Genomic DNA, 23,916 nt, shown 5'->3' on the forward strand with positions numbered 1-23,916 from the left:
TAATCTTTTGAATTATGAACAAAAAATCCCCTGAAAAACATTGATAATTTGCTCTTCTTTTCCACATTTTATTCTAACAGTTTTAAAAGTTGTACACACAAGAAAAGCTATTTTACAGTTCTTTTGTGTCTTTTCTTCGAACTTCCATAGATCCGTAGAATAATAGAATGGTTTGAGTTGGATAGGACCTTAAAGATCATCTAGTTCTACCACCCTTGTGTTTGGCAGAGATCTTCCAATAAAATTATTATAATACACAAAAGAGTTTAAGGAGAAAGAGAAAAAAATAATATTGTCCACTTCCCACACAAACAGAAAGCTGTTAGCTCATGTTTCTATATTTCTTATTTGTCCACCAGGATGCAGAAACATTCTTCCAGTAGTAAACTAATTTAGAAACAAAAGCAATGAGAGAGAGAAAGAGACAGAGAATAATGTTAAGGAATGTTTACACTGCACCACTACTTTTATAATTAGAGAATGGTAAATGTTTTTTAGCCTGCCTTGTAACTGTGCATTATGTTCATGAATTAATTGGTTCTGCTCTGCAACTCTAAAATGCATCACCAAGGCTAATGATTCACCAGCTTAATGTGAATGCAACATGGAACAACAAGTCTCTCTAGTTGCTATCCTGCCCTTAACACATACTTATACACCAGTCCCAGGTGGTTCCCAAACACAAATAGTAACATTATTAATGAGCATTTTTTCTGCTTTAGCTATTCAAAAGAGAAAGAGAACATGAACACAATTTTATGCAATAATCATATTCTGACTAGTCATAAGCAGTAACAGAAATCCAAAGCAGCTCTACAAAGTAAAGAACATTAACAGGTTGTTGAATGGAACCTTCTAATTTGACTAATTGCAGGACTTATTGTATCCAGATAGGAGTATCAACATGCATCCCCTATGATGCAAAGTATTTGGGGAGATTTGGCTGGCCATGCAGGACATTCAAGACTGGGACCTGTGAGAGAGAAGTAAGCAGACTGATAGTTGCAGGACTGACATAGCAGGAGACTACCAGGTAACAGGCATGATGGCAGAGCCTTAAAGTGGAAGATCCAGGAGGCATAGTATATGCATATATGTGCACAATTATTTATTATATTGCAAACTCTTTCACCTAGCAGGAACTTCCCAGTTGTAACACACTCTAGACATTGATCACATGGATAAAGTCAATAGGTTGAATCTGAATTGGTAAGGGGCAGAAAAAGTACTGGAGGAGGGAGAAGAATCTGATACACATTTAAACAGGTCAATAACATGACCTTCAACCCACTCCCCTCAGGGTAGGGGCGGGGAGAGGAATAATTTGTAATGAACAAACTCAGACCCTTTCTGCTCACAGAAGAGAAGGTTCAGATCTGCAGAGATCTCTTGATGCCCTTCATTGAACTAGTTCAACATCTAAAGTAAGAACTCCTAAGTACCGCTTTTCTCCTGATCTGACTGGAAGGTTTCAGAGAACCCTTCAAAAGAGACGAAGAAGCATATCAAGAAAATAACAAAAGGTGACAGGCAGAACCAAACAGGAGTTGTCGGTGACAGAGAACAGAAGAGTAAAAACAAAAACCCGAGAAATAGAGACAAAGGACAGACCCAGAGGCAGATTGAAACAGGTAGAGTGGGAAGAGACTGGATTCAACATACGAGGAGTGTGCTCTTTATTCTAATCAGTGAATAGGTGAAGATGAACAGAATCTAACAAGAGGAAAAGTCACCAAGAAGCTTGAGCCAGCAAGAGGCCACAGAAGCACCCCTTCAAGATGCATAGCCTTGTCATGATCTGCTTTGTTTTAGGGTGTTTCTTACAGGTAAGTCACACCAAGTTCAGTCCCTTTTCCTATGGTCTCTACTTAGTTGTGGAGTTACCTTGGAAAGCTGGACAGCTGTTAGCAATTGATAATAACAGGAATTTCTGTTATACTAGAAATAATTGGGCATATCAAATGCAGAAGAGAAGAATAATTGCTGTTATTCCAGGGATGATAACGCAGAGGTCAGGGTACGCAAGACAGAAGAATGAGAAGGGTAGGAGTGCTGGAGAGACAGAGACAAATTCAAATTGATGTGAGTGTAATATGTACTCCCCATATATATACACTCCCAATATTTGAGCATGGAGAAGGATTTACATCTGTAGTATGGCATAGCTACATATAAGGGAAAAGGGAAACTTGTGGTGAGTGCAAAGGGAAGTTGGAGTCTGTGCTGGAAACAATGTTAAATAGGATTTTATTGACTATGTGAAGTTAAGATGTGAAATGGTGAAGTTGCCATCACAGTAACTTTAAGTCTACAGCAGAATATACAGGGAAATTGTTGAAGATAACAGTGAGACCTTTCCATAGGAAATTCAGACTGGTAACTGTCTAGGTGACAGAAACAAATGTTGCATATCTTATTTGTTTTTCTCCTTCTAGTTCCCCCAAGTGAGGGGCGAGGAAGGGTGTCTCAATGCTGAATTGTGAGTATTTGGAGATCTTGCACTCTTTTAAGAAAACTGTGAAGGTCAAAGTTAGTAGTGGACATCAGTGTTAATAACATGGTGACAAACATTTTCCAGAAAAGCTTACTTTCATTTTGACTACGGAAAACTTACATAAAATGCCCATTGCTTTGAAGTTTAAGTGCATTGGTTGCTACCTATTCAACATATTCATCATGCAGTACTGTTTCTGTTCCCTATTTGGATAACTCTAACGATTAATAGTGTTCTGGTGTAATTTTGATTAGCTGAGATTATGCATTTGTAATTAACCTTTCCTTAAAAACTTGTTTTTAAAATATATTTCTTTGCTGAATGGTGGTGTTATTTGTAAGAATAACAGAAAACAAGACAAGTGAAGGGCACACAGGAATGGCACAAAGCTGTGCCAGGAGAGGTTCAGGCTGGATATCTGGAAAATTTTCGTTACCATGATGGTGGTCAAATACTGGAGCATATTTCCTAGAGAGCTGTTTGATGCCCTGTGACAGTCAGTGTTCAAGAACCATTTGGACAATGACCTTATTAATATGCTTAAACTTTTGTTTAGCCCTGAAGAGGGCAGTTAGGCACGATGACCTTTGAAGATGCCTTCCAACTGAACTGTTGCATTGAATTCTATTCTATCCTGTTCTGTTCTGTTTTGTTCCGTTCCGTTCCGTTCCGTTCCTTTCCATTCCGTTCCATTCTGTTCCGTTCCATTCTGCTCCATTCTAAAACAAATGTGGAAAATGTCCTACGAGGATTCTGTTTTGACTAAATAAATATCTTTAAAAATGCACAGACAGGTCAACTGACTGAAACTAAAGGAACATACAACACAGTATCCAAAATGTACTCAAAGGGACAGAAAAAAATCAATGAGAAAGTCAGAAGAAAAAAAAAAAAAAAAAAAAAAAAGTAAAACATAGCATTAGTCAGACTGAATTGTGAAAAAAAAAAGAAAGGAAATTCAGAAATTATAACATGATGCAGTTCCTAAGGTTTGCAAATCAAATTGGTCGGGCACAAATATCAGGGGAACAACTAAGAGATAAAGCAAAACAGAAGGGAAACTCATCTGACAAGAAGATCGATGAGGTTGGGCAACTGCCTCCTACATGAAATACTGTGTTTTTCTCATATTTTCTGTCATTTACAAGCTGCAGTGTAACACAGGAGTGTGAGGGAAGCTGGAAGAGGATACAGCGGGGATCTTTCCATTTATTTGTTGTTCTATGTCTAACTACTTTTTTTATCTCTTTTTCTCAGCTGTTCAGGTATAGAGTGGGTCCGTCTGTGGTATATCTGGTAAGATGACATATGATTACTTTAAAGATCTGTATCACTGGACAATTCCAGTAGCAAATGGTGGGATTAAATGTGGTCTTGTAACTCACTGAAGGGTGATGCTACCCCCCACATTCCCTTTACACCTTCTAATGTTCTGCAGCAGTAGCAAGCCAACCCCTAGACATTGCATTGTCTTTGGCAAACATTGACTTGCCACCACAGGCCTCCTTTTTATTCCATGTATAGTTGCAAGCACAATATTAATAAAGCCTTCATGTCACTGTATGCCTTTTAAAAGGCTCATCTTTTTACTAATTTCAGTCCATTTCCTTAGTAATTAAGGATGGGAATAAAAAGGGCGGCAGTTGTCAGACATCTACAAGGCTGCATTAGTAAGACTGTAGCCAGCAGATTGAGAGGTATGATTTTCCTCTCCATGAGGACACATCTGGATTATTTAGTCCAGTTTTGCTCCCCCAGTACAAAAGAAGAATTGATAAACTGGAGCAAGGTTCCTGGAAAGCCAACAAAATAATCAGGGGACATGGTATGTGAGGAGGGGCTGAAAGGACTAGGTCTGTCCAGACTGGAGGAAGCTAAGAGGCAGGGAGGAAGGGACCTAACTGCAGATTTCTACAAGCTGAAGTGTATCTGAAAAGAAGACAGAGCCAGAGTTTTCTCAAAGTTGCACAGCTTAAAGACCCAAGACCATGGGCCAAGCTGCATCCAGGGAAGTTCTGATCAGACAGAAAATTAGGTAGAAGGTCAGATAGAATAAAAAATGTTTACCCTAAGGATGATGCTGCACTGGAATGGGTGCCTGAAAGGATGGGCCACAGACTCTCCATCACCACAGACTGTCCAAACTCTGCTGGACAAAGCCCCAGATAATTGTGTCTAGCTTTGATATTAGCCCTGCTTTAAGCAGGGAGAGATCTTAATATGCCCTCTCTAAACAAGATTTTTCTGCTCAAATTCTGTTTTCTCTCCCCTTCCAGGCTGGTGGTTGTGATTGGTGGACTGCTTCTTCTGTGTGGCCTGGTTTCTGTCTGCATGAGATGCTGTTTTCATTGCCATCAAGGAGGGGACGAATCAGGTCCTCAGCCCTACGAGGTCACCGTCATTGCTTTTGATCATGACAGCACCCTCCAGAATACCATTACCTGTAAGTTAGCTTTGACAGAGGCTGGGGACCTCAGTACACCCTGCTGTGAAGGGATGTACTGTGAAAAGCCCAGGGTGGGGCATCTCAAGGTCCCCCAATGGGCTGACAGAGGGAAATCCCAGGCAGGATGCTGGGAAAGTGGCATCTGTAAATACTATGAATTAAGGTGCTCAAAAAGCCTCATGTAGCAAATATGGTCATATGGTGAATTGGTTGTAAGATGTGCTTGGGTGAACTAAGGGCAGCTACAGGGGCCTTGGTGCCATTTGATGAAGGACAATTATGGGATATTGCTGAGGGGGTTTCATTCTTCCCTTTAGGGCAGGATGAAAGGGTAGTAAAGGAAAATATTCAGGCTATGGGGACAGAAAAGCCTGTGCACTGTGCTCTAATTGTGCGGTACTTTCAGGATGAGGCAAATGGCTTTTGTGTCCTCCCTTCCAGCTCTCCATTCGGTGTTTGGACCTGCTGCCAGGAGAATACTAGCAGTGGCACACTCCCATAACACTCTGCAGGGAACATCACCCCTCTCAGCATCCGACACCCCTCCAGTCTACGAGGAAGCTCTACGCATGAGCAGGTTCACAGTTGCCAAGGCCGGACAGAAAGTGACAGATGTGGATCCAGTGCCCAAAGCAAAACTGCAAACATCTGCTGAGGTCAAGGATGCCCTGCCAGCCCTCCCAGGACGCTAGTGCTTGTTTTTAGTGAATGACAGTAAAATAGAGAATAATTTCATTCAGAGGCTAGTTCTTCTGGGCAGGACTAGGATTACCAGATTAAACTCCTTAGTCTAATGACAAAGGCAAAACAAACAAAAAAAAGATACTAAAGTTCCAAACAGTTCAAGATCTAGCATATTTTGATGGTTCCTTTCGATACCTCCTTGAGATAATCACCCATTGGCATTCCCCAGGTCCATTTATTACACACAGATGTCATTAGAATCGCATTTTGCATGTACAATCAAAGAGGTAGCAGGATCAAGGTGCTGAGATACTTTGCACACTGGTGCTGGAGACCTACAGGGAGATGGCAGATGCTACCTCATTGTACTTGCCTCCAGCCTAAGGTTCCTGGAGATGGCAGAGCTTTTCATACCATTAAACCTATGATAACATAAACCTGTGATAACATATCAAACAATGGGAGGAGCAGGAACAGGAACACTACTGCTGAAATAAAATTCAATCATAATTCATTTACCTTCATATTATATCATATATCAGTTATTCCTACTGTTGCAGTCAAAAGCAGATCAAGCTAAATAAGATCATCTAAAAGATTTAAGCCATTTCTCAGATAGAGATAATATGTGAGTCTTTCCTGATCCACATAAAGGTGTTGAATCATCCAGAAATATTCATCAAACTGTTTGGATGAGCATAGTTATGGACTATCTCTAAATGTTCCTTGGACTAGGGAATCAAGACAGGGTGACAGCTGAATTACATTGGTATTATCTCTATCCCAGGTTCAACAACCAAAAACATTAAAGAATAAGAAACATCCAATATCAAATAATAAGCAGTCATGAATTAACTGCATGTGTGTGTTGATGTTGATATGAATGCACAGGTCATGGACTTCACATCTGTTTGAAGTGCCTGCACAGCCCTTTCTGCTATAATAATGTTGATCTTCACAATACTCCTGTGAAATACAGAAACGTGGTCATTTTGTAGTTAAGAGAAAGAACCAGGTTGCCAAATGTGTTTAGGAACATAACTGCTGTTGAAATTAAAACCATGGAAAACTTTAGAAAGGAATTTAGAGAAGGTTGCTAAGATACCTTCAGGGACAACATAAAGCAGAACTGAAAAACCAAAACATCTTTGATGACGTCCTAGACCTTGCCCAGTCGCAGAAATTTTATATCCAATAAGAGAATTGAAAGAGGGTCTCAATTTCCTAGATCACAAACTTTTTCCGAATTACATAGTCGTTAGCTAATTGTACCATTAATGAATGATAATCTAGAATAAAATAAATGACATATAAGGTTATGTCTTTCCTGCTCTACAATACATTTGAAATAAGAGTAACTGTTTGTGAAACATCTAATAGTGTGACCTATTTCATCAGCTGGTCTCTGAAGTCCAGTTTAAGACTGACTTCTCCAGCAAGCTGCAGAGCATTTCCTGGAAGGCTCTTGTTTACTGTACAGTCAAAGCCTGAAGCAAACAGAGACATTTGAATTGGCTGAACATGTGTCAAGCACTATCAAGACCAGAAATTTCCTGGAAGTCTTCACAATCGTTTCCACTTGGAACATACCATTCCCCCACTGCCTCCACCCCTTTCTTCCTGCCTGTGAACACAGGCGGCCGAGAGCTGAGCTGTGCGTGCATTTAACATGAGATGGCAGACGTGCTCCACAGGGCAGCAATCCTGCTGCTGGAATTCCTCCCATGACTAGTAGAACAGGAATTAACAGTTTTTAAGAATTTTAAATAATAATTACACTGTAATTTTGATAAGATGTGCAATAAAAAGGGAAGATTTAAAATTCTTGATTTCCCCTTCCTTCACAGCACACAACCTTTACTATCTCCTTTCTCCATTTCAAGGAAAAAGTTACATGTCACTTGTACCCAGAGCTGGGTATTACCTGCTGATTTATTTCCCCTGAACAGAGCCAGTATAGTCTAACTCTCTTGCACTTTTCCATCTGCTCACATTCTTCTTCGCATGTCTCACACTTAATTGTAACATAGTAGAGCAGACACCTCAAGGCTTTTTTGCTGGCAAGAGATCAAATAATGTGACAATAATGATAGACGTAACTTCACTTGTTAAGGGATAGTTTCCTACTAAAGTGATTTCAGATGAGCAATTTCAGAGAAAATATTTATAACTCTAGCAATGAATCAGATACTCAGAGCCTACAGGACATGAAACAACCAGATTAATAAATAGATAGATAGATAAAGTAGTAACAGATCTACAGACTCTAGGTAATGGTACGAGATAGTATCTAATAGCAACAATTAGGTGTCATTGACTGGAGACAATTTACTCTTGTTCTTAGCTCTGCTATGAACTGGCAAAGTTCTCTCTTCCAGAAACAATCTAAAAACGAGGACTTAATCAATAAAGACCACGTGTACTTTTTGGGGAGAAAAAATAAATAAATAAGTAAAGCAGAACCACACCCCATAAAAGTATAGTATGCTTATTTACAGAGCTAAGCTACTACTTGGTACTGCTATTTGTAGTTATTTGGCTGTTTTGTTCTCCATTGTAGGTGGTTACATCTCACTATAGAGCCTGGTTTTTGAATATATCTTCTGTGTTGTTTTATAATGGCTAATAAGCTTTCTGGGATCTTTTATGCTTTCAGAATGAAAATGAAGTATAAACATTAAATACTATTGAACATTAAGAACTACTTCTTTTATGCAATATTAAAAAAAAAAAAAATCAAGTAGCAACAGTTTTCCCCTCATTTAAAATTAATAAGGACATGAACTGTCCCCAAATAAAGAATGACATACCTGGAAAATAAATAAAAGGGTTCTGTTTTTCATAACATAATCTTAGGCTTTGTTTGAGCAGCTTTTTAGAAACTGTAGAAAATTGAGGAAACTGTAGAAAATTAAGGAATTGTAGAAAATTTAGAAAATTAAGTAGTGAGATGAGACTTCAGCATAGACAATAGCGAGACATTTCCTAGAAGAAAGGAAAAGATCTACACCGTTGAAAGATCTACACCGTTAATCATTGTTTGCTGGGAGTGACTAACCCTGTGCCCTTACCCAGAACCAACCTGCACATAATGTTTTTGTGGCTGCTATAAATTCAGCATAAAGAGAAACTGGTGACAGGTCACAGCAGATACAGCAGACACATCAGGCAAGGATTGGGGAACTGCCCATGGACAGACAGCAGAGCAGAATTGCAAGTGACTTCAGGTATGCCTTCTTTGGTTGAGATTCAGCCTACAAAGTAGAAGTTTTCTGACAAGACAGGCTTTGATATGCGTGAAGCGTACTACAGAATAAAATAAAATAAAATAAAATAAAATAAAATAAAATAAAATAAAATAAAATAAAATAAAATATTAAAAAAAATCATCCTGTGGAGATGCAAATGGAATAAGGACCCAAGTGGAGGTACTAATGAAAGAGATATCCATGGGAATCCTGAGTTTCAGGTAGCTGATATAAGTAAACAGCAGCTCCAGGGTTGGCTCAAGAGATATCCACCTATGACGACACCTTCAAAAAACATAAGGCAAATAACAGGGATAATTTTATGTTCAAGTCATGGAATTTTGGCCAGTTATGTAGATACACCTTACAGCCGAATACTGTAGAGATCCTAGCATTGCCCCAGGAGCACTGCGTAGCACAGCACGGGCTGCAGCCCCCTGCCCCTGCATTCTGAGTAAATATTTTTATCTCTTGTTTCTATGGCTACAGCACTGGCAGTACTTGGGGAATCTCTTTTAAAGCGAAGCTCTGCCTGCTTGATCTGCAGACACAGCAATACACGACATGCTCAGAGTTCTTCTGACACTCAAAGTTAAGAAAGCGCCCATTGTTTGGCCACTCTGGGAACCACTTTGTGCTTGGAGTTCAGTGTAGGAAAAACAACCAACCTCATTTCCAGTTCCACCCTCTAGCACATGGATCCAGAATGTGGGGTTTGTCACATGCCCATGGGCTGACATTTTAATAAGAACTCTAAGTCAGATGCCTAGCTGTTTGTTACTGCTTCTGCATGTATCATCTTCCTGCCTGCCGTTGTGCCAGTGACGTTATTGTTTTTACTGAGCTGGCGGAGAGGCTGGGAATTCAGTGCCTGTTGGGGAGGAAGCAGAAAGTGGGAGGAGCAAGCGTTGTGGCTGCGTATTCAGGGCTGCATCATCAGGACAGAAAAAGTTCAGTAAGGGGATTTGTAATCCTCACATGGGATTTGTTGAGGGAGGAGAGGTCACCTAGCAATGCTCTCATGGCCCATGTCTTTGCATCAGACCACGGAAGAACCCCAAAACTTTTCTCCTATTTGTAACAGAATTTCAACCTAGATGTTAGCTCAGTATCCTGAGCTACATGTATATATATATATATATATATATATATATGGATATATATATATCCGTGTATATATATACATGTTTATATATATATAATCCTGGAGTTGGAAACAGTGATTAACAGGAGTTTGAGATCAGTCTGTAAAACAGCTACAGTGGGCTGATGGCCTGGGTGAAACAGGCAAGAAAAAATCTTCTCTTGAGGAAAAGGCAGCTACTTCTCGACAGATCTGTAAACTTAGCAACTGCTATGGTGCAGGCAATTAGGAAGCAAAAAGGAGGCCAAACATGGGTGAAAAGAACTATGCCACAAAACCAGCATTTTCTCCAGGTCTAAACAAAAATGATGCCTTGCTTCTGACTCACCCTTCTGAGATCCTCTGACACTACCTGCAACCATGGGGAAATGTCCACGTGTCTAAGCACAGACAGAAACAAGTCGATGATGCTTCCTGTACTAACATCATTCACGTGAACTATTAAAGACTGAAACACACTCATCTATGCCATTCCCACTGTTGGTTGCTCTGCCCTTAAGAGAGCCTGGCACATGTCTGTTGGAGCTGGTCCTTGCACTGTGCAGGAGGCCACAGAGCCCTGTGCTGAGTAGTAACCCTATAGGCACTGAAACGTCTGCCAGAGTTCTTATGGAGCACACTTCAGCCCTCCAAGAGTAAATGTCATGATTCAGGTGAGAAAAAACACACCCCTAACTTGCCTATTCATCACCTCTCACTATAAAGGCATTTTAAGGTGTCAGACCCAACAGTACTTGCTTAATTTGTAAGTGTAGGTGAGATTTCTAACTCATACCCATTTGTATTCCCATGGCAGACCAGATTTTCTGGGAACTGCCACCATCAGTATATCTGCATCTAAGTAAATATATTTCATCCATATATCTCCTTCATGCAGTGTGAGAGATCGCGGTGTGCCTGGGCTTGTAGAGAGAGTGCCACCAAAAGACCTCCAAGTTCAAGAAACGATGGGCTCTAGAGTGCAAAAGTGGGTGGCAGGCAGTACGTGAAATGACTCTAAAATGCAGAGGGCACAAGCTCACACTGTGAGTCTGCTGTGGGGATTTGTAATAGGCGTGTCCTAAACTCTGTTGTCAGCCTGAGCCCCACCCTGCAGGTAAATCAGGTGTGCATATCAGTGTACGGGATAAAGCCACCAGTAATGCCTGAATTATGAGTTTCTTGGAGCAGCCTAAAGGATTTGTATGAGTACTTTTAGAAAAAGACCAGGGCTTTATGTTCCTCTGATCCTGTTTTTACCACCAAGGAGCACACCCTAGGAGCACCCTTACAGGACATCATTAAGGGACATCCAGCTTGCTCTTCAATTTCTTCAGATTTCAAGTTGACTCTTCACTCAAATCTGGATTTTTTCCATTCTAACCACACTGTAGAAGCAGAGTCCTGCAAAATGGCAAGTGTGTCTTTTTCTACTCTTGCTCGTCAATGCACTGACATAGGGTTGAATCAGATATGGGAAACCTGGGATCTCTCACCTCTGCCACTGGTGTGGCCTTAGAGGGTTGCCTTATGGCATCCAAGGCAGCCCGCTGCCCCACTCAGCACCTATCACTGCAAACAAAACCGCTGCACAAATGAAATATCACCCTTGAAATATCATCCTTGGAAAAGTTCTGCTTCTCCGGATGAGGCATGCAATGAAATAATTATTTGATGCACTCTCACCCATTGTGCCCAAGGCAGTAGCATTCAATTTTTTGTGCTGATTTGACTGTGCTGATCCATTCATTAATACTGTGTCTTTTGCTGGTCAGTAAGTAATTGTGAGCCTAGCCACTGCTAGAAAAAAAAAAAAAATAGATATTCCAAGAATGCATCAGCTGAGTAACTGGGCTAAAATTGGCTGGCAGTTCAGGCTTGTTTGCAGCCAGTTCCCTTTACTATCTGCTGTCTGTAATGCGCATCTGGTCTGGCACGTTACGTGACACACTTTTTGCTCCCTGTTTTTTAACAGAGAGAGAGAACAAAAAATAAACAGAAGAATCCAGACCCAACAACCACAGGGATGGTCATGAAAAAGCACCGCCCCTTTTTTCTTCGTTTTACATCCCACAGCCTAAAGAACCTAAAGCAGTGAAGAACAGGCAGGGGGGAAGAGTGGGGCTGGACCCCCCCAGGTTTAGGCCAGCAGAGGCACCCCAGCATGACGCGGGGACACCGGGCCTCGGCCATGGTGCAGTGTGTGCCCACACAGCCCTGAGTCACGCCAGGGTTGCTCAACCATATATTTTTTTTAATTTTTATTTTATTTTATTTTATTTTATTTTATTTTATTTTATTTTATTTTATTTTATATTTTATTTTATTTTTTATTTTATTTTATTTTCATTCCGAAGACAAAACCCGCGATAAACGAACGTAGACGTAGCGAGCCACCACCCCGCACGTCGGGAGCGGGGGACACGCGTGGGTCAAGGGGAGGGGAAGGTAACACGAGCGGGGGGGGGCGGGGACGGGGGGGGTGCCTCCCAGTAGCGTCACACCGCCCCATTTGCCGGCCGCGGCTCCTCCTGTAGCAAGGATCGGCTCGCCTCGGCTCGGCTCGGTTCGGGGCTGCGGTGCCGGGGGCGTTTTTGGGGGCTCGCCGAGCGCGCAGCAGGCGTCGGGAAGGCACCGCGGAGCCCGGCAGCGCCGCAGCATGAAGTTCCAGTACAAGGAGGACCACCCGTTCGAGTACAGGAAAAAAGAAGGGGAGAAAATCCGGAAGAAATACCCCGACAGAGTCCCCGTGAGTGTGCCGGGCTCGCCCTGCAGCCCTCTCCATTTCCCCCGCCCGCCGCTGTGCTTCTTTTTTAAGGGGAAAAAATGGAAGAAAAAAAAAAAAAAAAAAAAAAACGGGATTAGTAAAGATGACGGCCACCGCGATGTTCCGACATTAATTCCAGACCGCGTTTCCCTTTATCGCAGACCGATAGCTGTTAGGTTATCGTATGTCGGGGGCCGTGTGGGTGGGCGGGGGTGCTGTGGTGCCGTACCCCCTTTTTTCAGGCATCCGCAGTGGCTGGGCAGCGAGATCGCCCTTCATCTTTTTATGGCAGGCTGTGTGCGTGGGGCTGGGGGTGGGGAAGGAGCTTGCCACTCGCTCTGAAAATGGAGGAGAACAATGAGCGAGATGCAGAAAACAAGATGTACACCCGTGTCAGCAGGTGCTTTGCTTTTATTTTTATTTTCTGGCGTTTGGCTTGGCACTTCAGTGTGGTTTTGCTCTGTCCTTTTCCTTTACAGGTGAGAAAAAAAATGATAGTAAATGGTCCTTCTCAGTCTTTCTGCCCTCCTCTTTAATAAGCTGTGGAAAAAAGGTCACTTGGAAAACAAGGTCATCTTCTAGCTAAACTGGTCCATAGGTCTCTTTGGAATGCTGGTGGAAAACTCCTGGCTTTATAATTACTACTAATAATTGCAAAACAAAAATAGCAAGATTAGTTGTGATTTTTTTTTTTTTGGTCCTCTTTTAATAAACGTTTTGCAAATGTTCTTTCTCTCCATCCCCACTGGAGAGGTCTGTCCCAGATTTACTGCCCAGGGGTACAGTGTGCAAGCAAAGTGAGACTTCCCTGTAAGTCTAAGGGCAAGGGGGAGCAGTTATACCAGAGGTCAAGATCATTTTTCTTCTTGGGAATGGCCCATGACTATTTTTTCAGAAGTTTTTGGAAGTCAGAATTTGGGTGCAATTTGCCCATCTGTTTTGGGGGCCGCTGGCGTAGCATGGCATCATGCATCAGGTCAGTGATTAAGTATATGCTGTTCTGTTTTTTGAGACAAGGACCACAGAGGGCTCTGCAGGTCAGGAGTAAGACAAACTGTAAACTGAGGATCAGCATGGCAGATTATGCAGGAGATCATGATAGATGTGTCTGGAAGAGCTGTGTGGGGAGCCTAGGACCAGATCCTGTCTGGCAAGAGGTAAGATCAATATAGAGGGCCATCTGCAGAGCTTTATGGAGAAAGTCAGGACCAAAATAGTAAGGTGAGCTAAGTTAAGGAGCTGAGGAGGAGTGCAAACACCTCATGGAGAGGCCCAGATGTGGATTGCTAGGGGAAGGTTGTTGTCAGAGCTGCCCATGGAACAAATGAATGCAGCAGACAACGTTCTTTGCATCACTTCCATCTCTGCCCTTCTCAACAGCGTGATCCTTGAAGATGATGTCCCTTTGGCTGCTTACACTGCAGTGCCCTGAAATGTCTCAGCATTTTGCTGAGATTATAACGTTGGCACAGTCCCGCATTTCCACAGTCATCACCCAGCAACAACAGATAATCTGTATCTGCCATTTGGATTTTCTTTGTAGGTTTGTCAGTGTGTGTGAAGAAACCTTCAGAATAGATATTTGGGTTATTAGGCACATTGACTACAGTTGGTAGTCTATCAAAACACATCCAGTCTTTCCCTGCTCTTCATAAGAGAGAGAGCTCTCTCAAGCTCAGCGGTGATTTGATTTGAATCCTTCTTAGTGGTTTAGAAGCCCCAACACTTTCACCTCATCCTCATGCATGGCATAACTTGAGGTACCCCCACCTTTTCCTTATTATCTAGCTACATTACCGAACTACATGCCGTCCTTTTGAGTCAATGTGGTCATATCACTGCTACTGCCTAGAAGTTCTACTTGTCTCTTTTTGAAATCAGAGGCAAGAACTCAAATTTTTTCTCCACTGCAATTTATTGTATTAGATACCGCCCTGTAGGATTTGAGGGTAAGAAAACAGGCGAATTGCTGTCGCTGCTCAGCCTGTACCTGTGCAGCAAGGCTGTGGAACTGGCTACCCTTCACAATACTTATCAATTGCATCTCGTATGGAAATGCATCTCTTACCACAAACATAAAGGAGCTCAATTGCCTTGTACTAACTGAGGTGCTTGAAGTTCTTGAACTAGCAGAGATTACTGCTGTTTCAGAAACAAACAGAATTTTCAGGGTTTTTTAGTTGGCAGCATCCAAATGGAGCACAGTGAAGAGAAGTCCAAGCCAGCATCCCTTCTATGTGACATGCTTTGCAGATATTCACTTGCATCTCTGGAGGAGAGTTCAGCTGGCATGGCACTTTTTCCAGGCTAATACACCAAGCTAATCACTATGTTTTTTTCTCTGACAGTGTCTTGCTGATGTGACACCATTTTGGTTCTAAAGAAGTCTTAGTCCACAGCAGTTCAGCTATTGTACAGCAGACATACCTGCTGATTTTGGTTGCCAAAGGGCTATGGGAGCAGGAGGCCTTAGAAATTAGTCCCACAGTGTCTCATATGGATTATGTTCAATCATGGGGTATAGTGGAATGAAAAAGCTTAGAAAGTTTAGGAAATTCAACTTCTTGTTTAGATGGTCAAAATGTCTTCTGCAGAACAGCAAACCATATAGATTGAATCATCTAATGTATCTCTACTTGTTCAGAAATATGTACAAAAAAACCCTAGCAGTGTCTGCACTTCCTTTCCATACATGCGTAGTGTTTCCATGCAAACACACCTCCAAACTCTGGAAAGGTTTCCGAGCCTTTTCATGGAAGAAAGTCAAGTCACTTTGGAATTCTTCCCACTTCAGAGGTAAACATTTTGCCTAGCTCTTGTAACAGATATTTTTATGTAACAGAAGATCTCTTTGCTCTTTGACCTTAAAGCTGCCGAACTTATGCTTTTCTGTGTCATATAATAAGGATTAGTATTTTGTGTCAAAGGTCTCAGTAGATCCAGATGGTACCCAGTTTTGTATTTATTATTTATTTATATGAATAAGGAAATGTACATAACTATATCAAGTAGGGAAATAATCTTAATTATTTTAATAAGAGAGATGAATTTCAGGGTAGAAGTTAACTACATGAAGAATTGGGGATTAACAGCTCCCTCTCCTCTCCCCCCCCAAAAAAAAACCCCACAACCTTCCACAGTAAATTGCAGTTTCTCTTTAATTCTGTACTTCATTCTAGAGCATTCAGTATGGGTGAACTTGGAAAGTAGGATATGGGACTACTGGGACTAGGGCTGATTTTGTGCCAGGCAGTTTAGAAATGTAACCTGGAAACAGTTCAATTTACTTGTGTTCATGTATTGGCCTCCTGCTAGTTCCTTCATACAAAATTAACCTGCATTGGGACCTTCAAGGTGACCTGGTTGGGGTTTTTTTTTTGGTTATTGCAGTTTATTTTTAAGCCTATTCCAATCTCTTTTTTTTTTTTTTTTTTTTTTTTTGTAAGCACACTCATTGTGCTTACTGCTACCTCCCAGGTTCCCAGCACAGCCATTGTCAGTGATTTGCAATCTTCTTCTCAGCTGTCTGTTGTGTAATGTTGTCTATTTGTTATAGATTAAAGAAATTTTTAAAGGCCAGCATCACTGGCACCAGCTCTCTAAAAGGGTAATATCTCTTTACACTGATGCTTTTTTCATCCATTTCCTTTTATGATAGCCATGCCTTGTCTCTTGCTTTCTGTCTCACCAGGTAATTGTAGAAAAAGCACCAAAAGCCAGAGTACCCGACCTAGACAAAAGGAAGTATCTTGTACCTTCTGACCTCACAGGTAACAAAGTCTACCTCCTTTCTTCCTGATTTTCAGTGAGAAGGTTTTAGAAGTGCTTTTTATTCATACGATCATCACCTGAAAATATCCAGGCAGGCTGAGCTAAGCATCTTATCATTACCCCAGTTTAATTAGCTATACTCATTATATTTACGTGTTTTAGAGTCTGGATTATCAGCATGCAGGATTGTCTGAGATGTCTGAGGTGTGCCAGTGACTTAACTAATATGCACGTGTCACTGCTGACTTCTAGCTATGATGAAAATGACTGAATTGTGTGTCATAGGCAGTAGCATAAGTATCAATCAATGATGACTTAGCTGCAGCTCAGGTTGCCAGAGGCTGTATCCTTGTGGCAGGAAAAGGCAAGTTACTGAAAGAGTGTCACAGTTTTCCAGCACCAATGGTTGGAGTCATGGCCACAAAGTTCTTTTTCTGAGTGGTCATGGCCATTTAGTATATTTTTGTTTTCATTTGAGAACATGAATGAGTTAAAGGAACAGCTCTTTTTTTTTCCTTACAGGATAAAATTGACTGCAGAATACTTTTTTGTGGAAAATAGCTAAAGCAAATAAGGAATTTATTTTCAGGAATTATAAATATATTTACACTCTGGCAAAATTCTCCAAGGTGTTATTGATGTATAGGATTCAAAGGTTAAGCAAGTTAAATGTCTTTTCACCAATCCCCACAGTAGAGCATTTCCTACCATAATAGGTGAGGTGTGGATATTGAGTATGTAATGGCCTAAGATGACATAGAGAATTTGCCAGCACTGAACAGGATGGCTGCTAATGTGGTTACAGTCATGAAGTTCCTACTTGCTTTTCCACATTGTCCCTTTTCCGCTATTTTTTATATATAGTGTTTGATTTCCACAGCTTCTTTCCCAAAAGAAAACAACCATGTTTAGGATAAAATAAAACAACAAATTAAAAAAAAAAAATAAATAAATAAAAAAGGAAGGTCTTTCTGCATCTAAGATGTTCTCCTCTGTTCCTCTTTAGTTGGGCAGTTCTACTTCTTAATCCGAAAGCGAATCCACCTGAGGCCAGAGGATGCACTGTTCTTCTTTGTCAATAATACCATCCCCCCCACCAGTGCTACCATGGGCCAGCTGTATGAGGTAAGCCTGGCCCATCTCTTTCTCCTTTTGTTGGAGTGTCCAGAAGAACACATATCCTCACTATAGTACAACTGTGCACCACTCAGCTGACAGCAGATGCAGCTTGGCCAGAGATCCCTGAACATGGAAGCCCTTGGCCTGGGCTATATTCCTTCATCTCTTCAGGAAAATGATGTTCTGCGGTTATAAGGAGGAGTCCAGGGAGCCTAGTAATTGTAATTAATTGTTTGCTAGTTGAAAGTGTTGTTATATCAGGTGGTGAATAGTTTTCCCAGCAGTTACATCTTTGGTCCTACCACTTTAACAAGCTATTGAAACAAACCATTTACCTGTATTTCAGATGCACAAGTGTCAGGAGCAGGAAACAGAACATATGCATTACCTTTCCTGTTTATACAAAAAAAATTTCCTCTTAGCCAATCTTAGCTGATTTCTCCTTGATTTCTCCATTGACTGTGCTGGTGTTTTTTAATGTGAAAGCTCCAATTTGGTGCTGCAAGCCTTATTTGACCAGGCACTGTGTCTGACAATGACTGGACAATGTGTATATAAGCTAATGAAGATGATATAAGATTAGCACACACAGATCTGGATATGTAGGATAGAAGTATGTCTAACTGTCCAGAGCTGAGATCTGGACTCTGTCTCTGGCATCCTGCAGACTTTTTATGTCTTTGGAATCACTTAATATCTGTTTTACTGTCCATATATAAAACAGGACAGCCACTTGTCAAGGTGTTCTGAAAAATGATGAATATAACCACATTTATCAAACACCAAAGTATGCAGGGATTATTTTTGACATGTTAAAGCTCTCCAAGTCACTCCCCCTGACCTTAAGGCCATACCAGTGCACAGTCTGCAACAGTCAGGGCTGTTCCTGTTATGTGTTTTCAGGACGCTCTGGCTGTGGCTTTTCTAGTAAATCCGGTGTGTCCAGAAATGTGACATGTCTGCACGTAGAGGTAGAGCTGTGGCCAGGGAGCATTGCTCCACACATTCTGATGTAGTGGATTAGCCCTTCTTGTTGCAGTGATCTCCTGGCGGGCTTTTTCACATGTAGTGAGTTACAGGGCTATGGTTTGTTAACTTCCTCCCTTTCTTCCCCTGCAGGATAACCACGAGGAGGACTATTTTCTCTATGTGGCCTACAGTGATGAGAGCGTCTATGGCAAGTGAGCGTCAGCCCCCCAGGCATGCAGGCGAGATGGACTGATGGAACTGATTGGGGGGGGAGGGGTGTTGGAGAGGAGGAAGGACAATGCTTGAGAAGAGGGGAAGAGAACTGGAAGTGAAATACATGCACAAATGCTATCACCTTCCATGCATTAATTATAACCATCATTTTTTAATTGAGGGGAGGGAGGTTAAGGGTACAGTGAATGAAAGGGTGAACTGATAGGCTAGGGAGGAGTGCTGGGTTGAGGAGTGGGGAGACTCCACTGTTTGTAGTTCTTCTGTTGCCACAGCTGGAAGCTGTTAGCCAGGACTGGAGGCTGCTAGACAAGCCAGTGGAGCTCCTGGAGAGTGACTGCACAGGACGGAAATGGCCATTCATGTGTAACCCTTTCATTGGATGAGGAAGGCATGCCTGGAACATGTATCGTACACTGACCGTGTCACACCTTACCCATGGCACAGACCACACTCCTATGAGCATTCAGCAAGCTGTGAAATATTTCATCCTGCCCATACAAGGCTGTCTTCTGCTGACAGTCCTCACACCAGATGCTACCTGTGAAGCATTACAAGACTACTGCATTTTCTGTCACTTCAGCAGTTTTAGAAAAGATAATTCTTGAGGGTTGAGAACTCCTCAGCTGTGAGACATAAAGATTGAGAGGATGGGGGGAAAAGGAAGGATTTTGTTTTCCTTTATTGCTTTAATTGCAAGTGCTGGACAAAAAAAAAAAAAAAAAAAAGAAACAACCCTTTTGTTCTTTTCAGGGAAGCCAACTGCTAAACTTACAAGCATAGGGCTAGAAAGGACCTCATGAGAACAACTAGCCCACTCCAGCTCTGAGACAGGGCTGAGTATACCAAACATGACTGTTCTTCCAACTTGTTCTTAGTGAAATTCATGTAGGTGGATCCTGGAGGCTGCTTAGATAGCTTGTACCAGTTCCCAGCTAACCTACAAGTGAGAGAGCTTTTCTTGCTATCTAACTATTCTCCCTTGCAATGCATTAAGGTGATTAATTACTAATGGTCTTGTTATTGGTGAACACAGAAAATTAGCCATCAGTGTTGTCCTTGTACCAGTCTTCTGCAGATTTGAAGATAGCAGAAGTCCTTTGGGCTTAGCCTTCCCTTCCATGTCTCATCCCTGTACAGATCTTGCACCACTTGCACAAGCAGAAGAAATCAGTCCCTCCCGTGTGTCTTTTGCTGGCTTTTTGTGATTGGACAACAGTGCCGCTCTGACACAAGAGAGGTGCTTTTAGACATGAAGGGGAAAAGATTCTCTGTAGATTTTGTATTTAATTACTTTAAGCCAGTGTTGTTCTTAGAAAGGTACCAGATAGATTCTGTCCAGTGTAAGCCTTATGCTGTCATGCCAAAGCAGTTTCTTCCTGGTGGCACAAACAGCAGATTTTCCCATAACTGCCATAACTCTGATGAGGGGCTGGGGTTTGCAGAGTGAGCTGACTTTCAGGAAGGTTCTGGGGTTTTATCTAAAGTCAGAGAACTGGACCTGAATTACTGTAAACATTCCTAGATTTAGGGGAGGGACCAGGATGGAGGAAAAGACAAGATAGATGAAGAAGACAGGCAGAGTCCAAAATAAATTGAGAGTGTTTACTACATATACATGAAGAAGTTAAATCCCAGGTCTCTGTTCCTCAGAAATGAGAGATCAAGATGAGTGCTTCTCAGATTATGGAAAACAGGAAATCAGATTTCAGGCTTTTCTGACTTGTTCCACTGAGTTGTACATGGCAGAAAAGCAGGCTGGGAGTGTGAAGTGGGAGTCACTGACAGAACTGTGTGAAGGTCCAGGAGGCAGTATGGTAGGGCAGGAGAGTCACTGACTGTGTGTTGTGGAAAGTAGCAGATGAATGGCAGAGAAGGGAGGAAGTGCAAAGGATCTAGGCAGGGTAGACAGAATGGACAGACTGAAAATGGGGGAACAAAAGATGAAGTAGGTGGGTTTCTATCTAGTTTTTCATCCTGAAGTTGAGGTTTGCTGTTCCATCATGTGTTCATCTGGAAAAAATGCATCTGGATGAGTTGTACCTACTGCCAGCTCAGATAACCAGTTTCTGCCTGCAGTGTTCAGTCCTCTCTTACTGGCCCACTTTCTTCCAATGGTCAGACTCTTTTCACATCGTTTGGGTGCAAATCTACATCAGTCTCTTGTTTTAGGAAGTTCTGAATGTTCTGAAGCAGAGAACAGACCCAGAAGGTTTTTTAGGGTGAGAAACAAGATGGGGGCAGATGGTGTACATCTCTCTGCCACTGTCCCACTCACTCACGTGTACTGCTAAGCACAGGGTTGTGTATTGTCTGAAACTAACCTGTGCTTAGGCACACTTGAGAGAAATTAATTGGAATCTGAGGTGTTTTTTTTAAATTGTTCAGACCTCTACCCTCTCACTGATGGGTTTATAAGTGATAAGTATGGGACTAATCTCAGCTGTTTGCTGCATTTAGAGTTTACACTTTAATTTAGTTATTTTACGTTTCTTTTAACTGGATTGTGGCATTTACTTCTGTTTTTGCGCGCTAGTCCAATATTGTACAAGGTAATGATGGTAATTTCTTTTTGAGTTGGTTAGCTGCAGATTCTTGTAAAATAAAGTTCATATTACTTGAGCTAAATCAGCCAATCAATAAAGATGCATTGAAAACCACAAGTTTGGTCCAAAACAGGTGACTGTAGTATTTCTCCCCATATGTGTGCTTGTAAATAAAGGGCCTGTCCAGCTGGGGCAGCTTTGTCAGAACTTCTCACCGCTATTTTTTCCCTGACCAGCCATCACTGGACTTGGTCCTGACCCTGACCTGTGGATGGACTTCCTATCTGGACCTTGCACCCTCCTCACCACTGTGATGAGCCCTGTGGTCTAGGCTGGTGGCTGGGCCTGGCCACCATTCCTGGGCCTGCCCTGTGCCCCCCACAGGGGCAAGGAAATGCAGAATTCACTGAGGGGCAGGCCTGCAATGGCAGTAGATCTGGGCTGCACAGAATCATGGTATATCACAGAATACCTGAGGTTAGATGAGACCTCGGGGGGGTCATCTGGTCAAACCCTAGGGCCACCGAAAGCTGTCTGCCCAGGAGCATGACCAGACAGTTTTTGAATATCTCCAAGGAGGCAGACTGCACAACCTCTCTGGCCATATCCTTATGGATATTTGTATGCTGACAGAAAAAGAGCCCTGCTGGGAGCAGGCAAGCCCAGCGGGTGCTGTCTGCTCAGCACAGCCACTTCAGGACACAAGGCAATGGTGAGAATCACATAGCTTCCCCCACATCACTTATCCTTCCAGGCTGTGGGGCTAGGCCAAGCTGGGCACTGGAGCATGCCTGTTCCACTGTGGCATCACGAATGTGGGTTTGTGCCAGTACTGCTAGCCAGGATGGAGCCAAAGTGCTTGTTATAGGTTAACCCTGTTAGGCAGCTAAGCACCACACAGTTGGTCCCTCACTTTTCCATCGCCACCTCCAGTGGGACGGGGGAAGAGTAAAAGCATAAAAAACTTGTGGGTTGAGATAAAAATTATTTAATAAGTGAAGAAGTGGAAGAAAGAGAAAACAAAACGAGATACAAAGTTAATCACTTACCACTTCCCATAGGTAGATGGATACCCAGACAGTTCCCAAGCAGAAGATGTCTAACTGACCTAAAACCCCTCCTCTCCCTGTTTTTTGCTGAGCATGATGTTACATATTATGGAATATCTCTGTGGTTAATTCAGGTCACCTGCCTGATTGTGTCCCCTCCCAACCTCTTGCATACCTCCAATCTGTTCAATGGGGGGACAGTGAGAAACAGAAATCCTTGACACTGTATAAACGCTGTTTAGGAATAGCTAAAACATGGGTGTGTTATCAGCACTGTTTTGGTCACAAATCTAAAATACAGCACCATACAAGCTACTATGAGGAAAATTAATTCCATCCCAACCAGACCCAGAGTTGTGCCAATGCTGACAAGAAGCATCCTTCAGCTTTTGTTATGGCGTCTGCAGGCTGCACACGGAGTGGGCGAGAAAGTTGCTTCAAGCACCAAAGTCAAGAACTGTAACACTGAAACTCACAGGAACAAAATTTATTAGGACCAACAGGATATTTTCTTCCCCACTGTGTAAAAGGTAGAGCCACGGTTTGAGGTTTTGCTGTTTGTACTGAGGTCTATCAGAGACAGTAATTCATCCTGCACCATGTAAACACAGAGCCTACACTTAGCAAAGCTTCTGTGCTTATAAACACTACCAGGACTAAAACAAATCCCCTCTGTATAGCGTAATGGTGCTGTGACTCCAGCTAGACAAAGATCTGCTAAAAACTTATACTACCCGCTGAAATCATTCAAAATAGTTGCAGTTTTCAGCTTCAAATGTAGTGCATGTTTTACTCTTTAGGTTATGATGTTCTCTGCTGGCTGAAGTAGAAAACCACTATGGAGTTGTATCTGACCAACCAGACCTCTCCCACTCCCCCTCTCACCCTTTTCCTAGGAAAAAGGCATATCAATGATTCTTGTCTGCCTCTTACGTGCCACGATGCTTGCATGTTTGTGCCAGTGCCATTCACGAAAGAAATAGCACACTTGCTGAATATGGTATAACTGGTTCATATGTGAAATGTTAGCCTATGCTTAAAGGTTGTCACCTTTATTCTCCTGTGTCATGCCAATAAGGTTATAAAAAATGACTATTTTTATAATAAGCAAGGCCTGGTGGAAACCGAGGGCTCAGCTGGTTAAGAGAGGTTGGGTAATTCATACACTGTATTGGTCACTGTCACTGCACCTGGGATCTTCTCTCCAGTGATCTTGATGCTTCTTTTCAAAGAAAACATTCTCTTGGGACAGAGATATCAGAGAGTATCTAAGGAAAAAGATGACCTTGGGAATTAGGGTGTCACAACACCACCATGAAGCAGATCTGGACTAACGTAACAGGTCCCAAATTATGTTAAATACTCATATTTTCATTCCCATAAAACAATCATGTCCAAGATGAAAGAAACACTGATTAAAACAGAAATAAAACTACCGGAGGGAGAAACTTCAGCTCACTCCTGTCACT

General features: G+C 42.1%; 2 protein-coding genes across 3 annotated transcripts; both read left to right on the top strand.

The window, feature by feature from the left end:
- The first annotated feature begins 1,322 nt into the window (after positions 1-1,322).
- TMEM52B (transmembrane protein 52B) lies at positions 1,323-6,045 on the top strand. Its single transcript, XM_068653640.1, has 5 exons — positions 1,323-1,826; positions 2,436-2,479; positions 3,752-3,790; positions 4,771-4,937; positions 5,382-6,045. The coding sequence occupies exons 1-5, from the start codon at positions 1,779-1,781 to the stop codon at positions 5,630-5,632; spliced, it is 549 nt and encodes a 182-aa protein (XP_068509741.1). The 5' UTR covers positions 1,323-1,778; the 3' UTR covers positions 5,633-6,045.
- A 6,434-nt stretch (positions 6,046-12,479) lies between these two features.
- On the top strand, positions 12,480-21,515 carry GABARAPL1 (GABA type A receptor associated protein like 1). Of its 2 annotated transcripts, none has more exons than XM_068653879.1 (5): positions 12,480-12,744; positions 16,454-16,532; positions 17,540-17,658; positions 18,772-18,833; positions 19,128-21,515. In XM_068653879.1, the coding sequence occupies exons 1-5, from the start codon at positions 12,655-12,657 to the stop codon at positions 19,159-19,161; spliced, it is 384 nt and encodes a 127-aa protein (XP_068509980.1). In that variant the 5' UTR covers positions 12,480-12,654; the 3' UTR covers positions 19,162-21,515. The 2 variants fall into 2 exon arrangements, with proteins under 2 accessions (XP_068509980.1, XP_068509971.1); XM_068653870.1 differs by lacking the exon at positions 12,480-12,744 and adding an exon at positions 12,866-13,919.
- The last annotated feature ends 2,401 nt before the right edge of the window (positions 21,516-23,916 follow it).

Source organism: Anas acuta, chromosome 1 (genome assembly GCF_963932015.1).
Source record: "Anas acuta chromosome 1, bAnaAcu1.1, whole genome shotgun sequence".
NCBI lineage: Eukaryota > Metazoa > Chordata > Aves > Anseriformes > Anatidae > Anas > Anas acuta.